At 35.9% G+C, this 10,383-nt stretch overlaps 1 protein-coding gene across 1 annotated transcript in view; it reads left to right on the plus strand.

Annotated features, from left to right (window-relative positions):
- The first annotated feature begins 10,243 nt into the window (after positions 1 to 10,243).
- Nkx2-4 (NK2 homeobox 4) overlaps positions 10,244 to 10,383 on the plus strand; it is a 1,416-nt gene continuing 1,276 nt past the window's right edge. Inside the window, 1 exon segment of the mRNA XM_023720150.1 lies at positions 10,244 to 10,383. This exon segment is cut by the window's right edge and continues 1 nt beyond it. Coding sequence (XP_023575918.1) covers positions 10,244 to 10,383 — 140 coding nt within the window.

A 10,383-nucleotide genomic window follows, 5' to 3' on the forward strand; every position in this document is an offset into this window, starting at 1 on the left:
ACTTAAAAAAAAAAGAGGTTTGTACCTATGTTATTTGCTTATTCTTGCCTATATCTTGTAATATGAGAAACTACTTTGGCAATAACAACACACAATGTACTAACCATTGTTACTCTCCTAAAATCTTGTTTTGAGATTTTGTACCACTGTTTTTACTATTTTTTTCTTTCTTTAAAATAAAAATAACTGAGGTGAATAAAAAAAATTTAAAAAAATAAACATACATATAACAGTTAATCCATATGCATGTATATATAATTGCAAATTACTGTTCAAGACCAGAGTGTGAATGCTAGGAATGTTTCCTCACTCTAAAATGATGGCCCTTTCACTTTTTCCCAAACACTCATGACTTTTCTTCAGCACAATGACCACTTGATAAATTCATAGTTCACACAACTGTTTGTTTTTAGGTATTTTTGTTATGGGGGATTTTAGTACGAAGAGGAGAAAATGTAAGGGGGATGATGTGACAATAAGATAATATCTTCCTATATTTAAGAGTCTCATGGGAAGAAACTAGATTTATAGTTTAGCATCAAGGTACTGAACCAGACATGATTCTGACAAATTATAGCACATTTAACCTCAGTAGAGGACCTTTCTAGTAATCAGTTTACTAAATCACATTGTGGTTTTTATGAAGTTTTATTTGAAAAGTCTAAAGTTCATTTCTCGACTTTAGAAGCGTGTATACACAGACCATATTATTTTGTTCCTTTCTCAAAGTCCATGACTGGAGCTGAGTTGGTGTTGAGGTCTCACATTTCTTAGGAATGACGACTACAACAAGCCAATCTTATGGGTCTGGGGATTTAGCTCAACGGTAGAATGCTTGACTAGCAAGCTGGAAGCCTTAAGTTCAGTCCTTGGCACCAAAAACAAAAATAAACCTCAACTAAAAAACAATTAAAAGGGGCCAGGGAGATAGCCCAGCAGCATAAGTGCCTGCCTGGCAAGTGGAAGGTCCCAAGTTTGATTCCTGGCACTGCAAAAATAAATAAATCAATTAATTAAAAAAATAAAAAAGTTACAAAAAAAAAGACAAAAACAAACAAGGCAACAAGCCAATCTTAGACAATAACTCTGCTATTAAACTATCAAGAATATTCAGGATCGCTTCTCGGCCTTTTGGCTAAGATCAAGTGTAAGAATATTCAGGGCTGGGGAGATGGCTCAGCAGAATAAGCGCTTCCCTGGCAAGTGCAAGGGCCTGAGTTCAATCCCCAGTTCCACCAAAAAAAAAAAAAAAAAAAAGAATATTCAATGCTTCCTCTGTGATGTTCTCCCAACCTCCATAAGGGGACAGAGCTCTTGTAAATGGGGATGTATTGAAGACCATTTGGGCAGAGGAGGGCAAGAGGAAGTAAGTAGAACTTATATGTTACATACAGGAACTTAATAATCTAAATGAATGTATACATTACATATCATACACATAAGATTAATAATATCAACAAGAATTGGGGTCTAGAATATAGCTCAATGGTACAAGCACCTGCCTAGCAAGTGTAAAGTCTTGAGTTCAATTCCTGGTACAAAACACAAACAAGAATTAAAGAGGGGAAAGAGGACTTACAGGAGGGAGAGGGAAGGGGATAAGACAAAGGGATTAAAAAGCTGTATTATGTACATATATCCATTCCTCAAGATGATTGTAAACTGTATGTACTGCAAGCACGTACTAATAAGAGAAATTTGTTTTAGAACTTAGTGATAAAAAATGGTACTTTCTGGAATGAGGGTATGTGTGTTCTTCCTAAAAATAAAGAAAATATAAACTTTTACAATTGATCTCTAGGATGGCCAAGACTGATGATAAACTTTATTGCCTCTATAGGGTATTTTCATCCATTTCTTAAAGTATTACTTTTTTAATAAAGTCCTTATTTATGAGGCCCTGATTTTTACTGAATGTTTAAAGTACACAAATAGATTTATCTATAAACTGCCTCATTTTTATGAATCAAGGGAGAATAAATGGTTTTTCTTCTTTGCTTCATATAATTCTTCTTAAATCTGTGTCAAATTATCTACATGAAAGACACAATTTGCTTGAACACATGTAAATATATATATATATATATATATATATATATATATGCTTTATGTCTATATCTAAAGCTAAGGACAGTTTGTGATTAGATTGTCTTGGGCATGGAAAGTGTTAGAAGAGCTGGCGAAATAGCTGAGCAGATTAAAGCACCTGCAAGCAGGTGCAGGGGCTGGAGGTTCAATCCTGGGATCTGCCCTGCCAGCCCCACACCCAGGGCATGCTGAGAAGGCGATTGAGACTGGGCATGGTGGCGCACACCTGTAATCCCAGCTCTTGGGAGGCTGTAAACAGGAGGATCACTACGAGTCTGATCTAGTAGTGAGACCCTGGACACCCTGTAGTCCCTTCCCTAAAATACAAAAAAGAAAAAAAGAAAAAGAAAGTGTTAGAATAGTAAATAACTCTATTACCTATGGAATCAAATGAAAGTATACATAGCATTTTCCAATTTTCTCTCTGACATGGCTATAGAAGGGACATCTGATTTGTTAAGATCCATGACCAAATAATCACTTTATGTCACATATTTTATTTTCACGAGCAGAACCCTTAAATAACACTTGTACCTATTAAAATTCAGGAGGGCCATGGGGGCCAGGGAGGTGGCTCAGTAGAATAAGCGCTTCCCTGGCAAGTGCAAGGGCCTGAGTTCAATCCCCGGTTCCCAAAAAATTCAGGAGGGCCAGGGAGATGGCTCAGTGGAGTAAGCACTTGCCTGGCAAGTGCAGGGGCCTGAGTTCAATCCCTGGTTCCACTAAAAAAAAAAAAAAAATCCCTCAGGTTTACATGACAATTATTCCAGAGGTTACTAGAAACCATAGGTTTCTCTTAATTCCCCAGTGTCTTTAGAAATCACTTTCTCCTCTTAATCTCTGTAAATCATTGAAAAGAGCTCCATCAAGGCAGGATTGAGGATCGCTCAATCATATATGAGCTACTGTTAATGACCCTAAAGAAATACTGCATTTAAGAAAATCAGGTCTAAAATACATATGTGTTCACCTGATATACTGTGGTGAAACTTCCTATGTAAAATACTTTCCACTTAGATCTCTTTTTTTCCCATAATTTTATTGAGAAACAAATAGCAATGAGACAGTTTCAAACCAAATTGGTAGGACAGTTTCAATAATTAAACTATTTAGATCTTTCAGAGCATTTTATTCATTTTTATTAGTAAATATATAAAAATCATTAAAACAATTGTCTTGTAAATTCTGCCACTATCCAAATCATAGAACTTATGAACAGCCTTCAATGTTAACATGCCCTTCACAGTTCAACATTTACTTATGTCATTTTAAAACTAACTTTATAAAATCATAAATTCAATTTAAAATTTTTTCTTCTACTGCATACATTTTTTTTTTACCCATTGAAGTTGGCCTTTTTGTGTCATTTTTCTTTTTTTTTTTTTTTTTTTTTTTGCATTATACTTTTTTTTGGCGGAACCGGGGATTGAAGTCAGGTTCTTGTGCTTGCCAGGGAAGCGCTTATTCCAGTGAGCCATCTCCCCAGCCCCTGTGTCATTTTTCTGACTGAGGGTCTCAATATGTATTGAAGGCTGGCCTTGAACTCACTATGGTCCAAGGTGGTCTCAAACTTGTGGGATTCTCCTGCTTCTACCTTCTAAGTGCTGGGATTACAGGCATGTGCCACTATGACTGGACCAGGTTTGCTATCTTTTTTAAGAATATAAAAAAATATATATGAAACAGTAATAGAAAAAAAGTCATTAGGAACGATACACACTTTCACTAAACTAAGTAACAGGAATTCAACAATGGTTGCTGTATATTACATGACACTATCTTCAGATTAGTTGTTCAGATTACCAGTTATAAACATGTAGGAATGGCTTAAAGAAAAAAAAAAAAACAGTAAGAAGTTATAGGGGCCGGGGAGATGGCTCAGTGGAACAAGCGCTTCCCTGGCAAGTGTAAGGGCCTGAGTTCAATCCCCGGTTCCGCCAAAAAAAAAAAAAAAAAAAAAAAAAAGTTATAAGAAATTCAAAAGGAAAAAAAAAAATCTGAGTTAAAGAAGAAAATTTTACCCACAAAGTGGGGGACAATTATAGCAGACTGTCTGTCAGACAAAGGACTCCTATCTAGAACATATAAAGAATTCAAAAATAATCAGTCCTCCAAAATTCAAAGATCCAATCCAAAATGGGCATCTGAAATGAATATATACTTCACAAATGAAGAGATACAAATGGCAAATAAATAAATGAAAAAATGTTCAACATCATTGGTCATTCAAGAGATGTAAATTAAAATAAAGCTGAGATTCCATCTTATCCCAGAAAGAATGGCTCTCTGGCTCTCATCAAGAAGGTAATCAGTAACAAATGCTGGAGAGGCTGTGGGGGAAAAGGAACCCTTCTCCACTGTTGATGGGAGTGCAGGCTGGTACAACTATTACGGAAATCAGTATAGAGATTCCTCAAAAAGCTAGTATTGGAGGTCCCATTCAAGCCAGACAGTCTCCTCCTAGGTATTTTTTCCAAAAGAACTGAAATTATACCACAGCGATATATGTGCACTCATGTTTATAGCAGCACAATTTATTATAGCTAAATCTCGGGAGCAACCCAAATGCCCATCAGCTGAGGAATGGATAAAAAAGATATGGTACTTTTACACAATGGAGGATTATCCAGCTATAAAAGAAGAAAACCGGGGCTTCTCTAGATAAATGGATGCAGCTAAAGACTACGTTGGTAAGTAAAATAAATCAGATCCACACGTGCAAACATCATATTATCTTGCTAGTATAAGAACCTGAAAAAGTGATGAAAATCTAAAAGGTACAACAAATACTGTGAAAGGGAAAGAAACTGTTCATTGGGAAGGAAAAACTGGGATGAGGTAAGTGCAAATGAAAGAAGGGAAAAATATATATAGGTATATATGCAGAATAGCTTGGATAATTGTATTGTGGATTTCTGTTGGTCTTTTGAAAGGTTTGCTTTTTTTAGTTGAGTTAGTTTGGTCTTTTAAACTTATTTGCAATGCACTTTTTATTTTGGAAGAGGTGATAATTTCAAATATTTTATTTTTCTATTGTATAATAATACATTTTAAAAGATATGCTACATACCAACTAATAAATTGCTTTCATTAAAGCTGGTACACACTTTCTCAGGCAATTCTCTTTTCTCTGACATGGTAGTTGGAGCTAAAATTGAATGGCTTGTGCTTTGTAACACTTTGTAAAATTTTCAGGTTTTCAGTTTAAAACACATTTTCAGCTGACTCTGCGTAATTCCCCCTATAGTGATAAGACTAAATACCTCTTTATATTTAGTATCTCATTTTCAGAAACTTTAACGCTGATTTGCCAAGAGTCAAATCCCACTATTAGTTTATTTCACAAACTAGATATTTTAGGGCAATCCTCTGAAAGCCTATCTGCCAGATAAACTGTGGTTTAACTTATTTTGTGCTAAGACTATAACTCAGTGGTAGAACACCTGCCTAGTATATGTGAAGTCCTCAATTTCCTTTTAAGAACAATTCCTACTCCAGAATTCCGACATATACACTTTCACTATTCAGTACACAAGATTAAGTTTGTCAAATTATTCTCTAGTTATAATATTGTTCTCTGTATTACTTCCAAAATGCACACAAACTTTCATTTAAAAAGTCACTAACCTAATAATCAGTTTATCAAAACTGGAGTTGTTGTCCAAGTGAATGATGAGAATAACCAAATTACCTACTTCAGAAGTTAAAGCTGATACCTTCCTTGATAAATACAAATTGATTTGCACATGTAGGGTGATACATCTTTAACAGGACGCTGAATCCCTAGATTTGGAAACATGGACAGCATGTTAAAAAATAATAAAAGTGTATACTTTTTTAAAGTTACAGGTAGTCATTTTTATTAAGCATGGGTAGAGACAGGGTGGAGCATTTAGAATAAACCAGCTCTTTACATAACAGAAATATGATTTTGCTTAAAATTCGAGATTTTTTCCTGTAAGAGGCATTAAATATTTTAAAAACATGAAAAAAGCTAAAAATATTGCTTAATGGAAATGTCATGATTTTAAATTTTAAACATTCAAAAAGTAATACACAAGTAAAATTGTTACTCAAAATTAAAATATTTCAATATTGCTATTGTTTTCCCCATATCATGTATCACTTACATTAAAGATTAACTTTTTTTTTCATTAATTTCTAATATATAGAAAAATTTAAATTTCTAGCTCAAGCCTACACTAGGGTGAGAGAATTTTAATAAACACTCCCTATGATAGCCTGTTATTCTTTGCTATAACCATAACAAATTAATATTACAGTATGCCAGTGGGGAAGTTTCTTTTTTTACCATCATTTCATTGAACTTCATTATTATTATGTAGGCAAAAGTGATATAACACGTATTCATAATTGGGTTGTATTAATAATTATGTTAATTTAAAATATGTTTATTGGTCAGAAAAAACCTATTTTCAATCTAAAATATCTGATTTAGGATGATTCAAGGTATTTTTAAGAGTAGTTAAACTGTGAGGATTTTCCATTTTGTGAAGAAAATGTGAAAGGATTATTGTCACAGAAAAGTAACAGTCTCATAAATTTGTTTCCAGTGCTTATTTCTCTAACACCCAGTAATTATTTCTATTTTTCTTCATAAAATGTAAAATCCTTACAATTTAGTCGCTTTTAAAAATGATTAGCAAAAAAATAATTAGCAAAAACTTTAAATAAACTTTGTTTCATCTCTCTAGCAGCTCTTATAACCTTAGAGGTTCCTACAAAATACTAGCATCTTTGACATGATTTATCATTTCCTTCCAATTGCAAAAATATTTTAAATGTACAATATGAAAATTTCATTAATCAATTATTTCACAACTATTTTAAGCTAACTCAAATGTAGCACGTTTCCTTTCCTAAAGCCACTTAAGTCTCTGAGCATCAAGCAGAGAGTTCTATTTTCAAACAGTCCATCCTGATGAGAAAATTCAGGACAAACTGACAGACAATCTATGTTACCCTAGGAAGACAAAATCTCCTTTAGTGCTGGCTGCAACTCCACTTCAAGCAGATCTGTTAGAAGAGTTCTGGGCTCTCCTCAGATCCTTCTTGCTGAGCTGTCTGACAAGAACAAATCCCAGTTCTGGGGAAGGTATTTTCTTCACAATGATTTTGCCAAACATTTTTGTCCCTAAGGTTAACCAAAAAATCAAAGATTTTCAGTCAATACCACATTTTTTATCAAAAAAGTCAAGAATGCCTATTACATCTTTTTGGCAGAAAATTTCATCTGCCACAGTGTTACTATGTTTCCAGTGTTAAGCATAAAACTACAAAACATAATGGATACTAAGAGCAAGGCACCACACCATGCCAAAGGCATGCTACCTCTTGTGTTACCAAAAGACAAGTGTGCCTGCCGATGCCCAGATCATCCCAGAAGGAGGCTATAAGGCAGGAGAGGGGAACATCTTTTTCAGCATATTCCTTTTGAGAGTATTTGTTTTTGTTTTCCCCTGAGTGCCAACACTTTGGAAGAAAAAAGCAAGAAAATATTGCTGAGAAATATATTTCCTGTGAAATCCAATTTAACTGATAAGTCTTTAAGCATCTAATAAATCTAAATTTCCATTCACAATTTGGGACAGACATAAGACAGTAATTTGATGAAACCAATTTGATGAAAATCTTCAGTGGAATATAATCAAATTATTTTGTGTCTTTAAATATATATACACATTCTCCAGACTGCCTCTATTTTCAAAGCCATCTGTACACATACAGCTAGTGTTTTTAGCATGCAGGTATGCAATTTTAAGGGAGACACAAATAAGTGACAGGAATAAATGCTGATAGTAAAATTCTCCCCCAGAACTATTCACCCCTAGTGAAGCAGTACTGTTTATTTCTAAGCAGTCAAAAAGTGGCTCTGCTGAGATTCTTCAGATATGGTAAAGTACCTTTTAATTTAAAGATGGGAGTCTTTCAGATGTAAATGTACTTGTAATAGGACCCAATACAGCTAAAAAGCAAGCAAGAGCTTGTAGTATGACCACTTGTAAATGGCTAATTGAAGTTCTATAAATAAAATGTGAAATGAAATGTATAGCTTAAGAACACTAAATAATATTCATCTGGAAAATTATAATTGAAATACTTTTTCAATTAGGATAACCAACATAGAATGTGACAAGGACTTCATGTTTGAAATATGTTTGAGCCAGAAAAATAAAATATAATGGTTCATTATCTTGTGTTTGAAGAAAGTTTAAAATTACTTTCTACTATTTGAGTTAGTAAACACAAGTAAGCAATGTAATTTTTTAAAAAGACAAACTGGACTTTTCGGAAGGATCCCAGTAATTGCTTGAATACATACACATAAAGACATCTTTGTGTATCCTTATGTTAGGAAAAATACACAGGCAATTCCAGCGCAGACAAGGATGAAGATCTGAAAGAACTGTAGAGAAGCATCGCATCAAAACCATGCCAATATTCAATTTTGCTAAGTCAATAACTGAGTCTATAAACAACTCACACAACTATATTTTATGCTTTAGTGTGTACTTTAAAATGTCACTCTGAATACTCATCTAGTCACTTTCTTCCTGTGGGTGACCACATGGCTTTTTCTCCTGTAGAAGAAGTAGATTCTTTGCAAAAACTACACTGGAATGAACAAAATAATGATTAAAACAATGAGACAAAACCATGTTCCAACCAAAGACATGAAACCAAACAGAAAAAGGAACATGTAACAGTGTTCTTCCCTTTAGGGCAGGCTGTCAGGTTAAACTTTCACAGCTTTCATACATCCTCTTCTTTTTAAAAATACAATAGAATCTTGCTGAATAAATCATTCTTCTTTCTTCTGCTCTAGTTTTCAAGAAAACTTGAAAATCGTATCTTCATTTCTGTTACCATTACAATTTCAAGTTACAAGACTGTTTCTAAAATTTAGTCAATATGCTTTGCACACTTCTTTTGTCTAATTGTCTCTTAAAATTCATAATGTGTAAATTCTTTGCCATATAGGTAAATTTACAAAGAAAAAAGACCGTATTTTCCTTTTAAATCAGTGTATCTATGGGTTTGTATTTTTCAAGAGAAATTCATTTTCCTGACTTGTATATCCACTTCCATATTTCTTAAAGTTTTTTTTCCCCAAAAAACAACAGAAAAATCTATTGCAAACAAGTAGAAATACTTGAGATCTTGGCTTTTTCTTTTTTTTTTTTTTTTAATCTTCCCTGACATCAGAGTAACAACAGAATAAATTCTAAAGCAGAGGGTGGGATAAAGAACATAAAGGAAAGGTAACAGTAAAAGAACTTTATAGGGGTAAATTAAACATGAAACATTTTACTAAATAAAAATAAAAATATATCCTCTTTCCCTTGTTCAACTACCATGCCCACAGAGTAAAATACTTACAAGTTAGCATCTGTGTGTTTGTCAGTGTCTGGGTGTATGTTTTCGCTCTTCCTCGGATTGGGATACTCTAAGCTAATTTGGTGGTATCCGTTGGGTGGCCCACAAAATGATGCTTAAAGATCTAAAGATGCATAAATTAGGAAGCCCTACAATGGCAGAGGACGGGCATTGTAACTCTTCTCTTTATGCGCTCTTATACTGCGACCCAAGAGCTTTTTTTTTTTTTTTTTTTTTTTAACACTTTAGATGATGGAACCTGGAGGGGCTGGTAGCTGGAAAGGACCGATCGAGCCCTGAAAACCCACCCCTCCCAGTCTTAGCAGCACGTTGCCCCCTCCCAGCTATCCTGGACGTTGCTCCGAAGTCACTTCGGGAGAACTCCGGTCGGGATGCGGGCAGAGCGGCATCCAGGCTGACACGGGCCTCCGGACGCTACTCTGGTGCTCCACGGCCGGGTGTCCGGGGCAGACGAGACGGGATGGAGGTGGAGCGGGGGGCTATTTCCAGGAGCACCGCAGCCCCCCTTACCTTTACTGCCTCCGTTAAGGGGGGGGTTGAAAAAGATGTCAATGACCATTGTTTGCCCGTTCAGGATGTTGCTCCGCCCCCCGAGTCTGTCGTAAACCTGGCGCTGGACTAAAATAAACCCAGCTCCGCAGCCGGGGCCGCACCGCGCAGAGGTGGCGGCGACGAGCGGCGCCGTGTCCCGCCCGCCCGCGCGCCCCCGGGCCCCCACCTGGCCGCCCGCCGAGCCATGTCGTTGAGCCCCAAGCACACGACGCCCTTCTCCGTGTCCGACATCCTGAGCCCCATCGAGGAGACCTACAAGAAGTTCGGCGGCGCTATGGACGGCGCGCCGCCCGGCCTGGGGGCGCCCCTGGGGGCCGCGGCCGC

Source organism: Octodon degus, unplaced genomic scaffold (genome assembly GCF_000260255.1).
Source record: "Octodon degus isolate 3935 unplaced genomic scaffold, OctDeg1.0 scaffold00073, whole genome shotgun sequence".
Lineage (NCBI taxonomy): Eukaryota > Metazoa > Chordata > Mammalia > Rodentia > Octodontidae > Octodon > Octodon degus.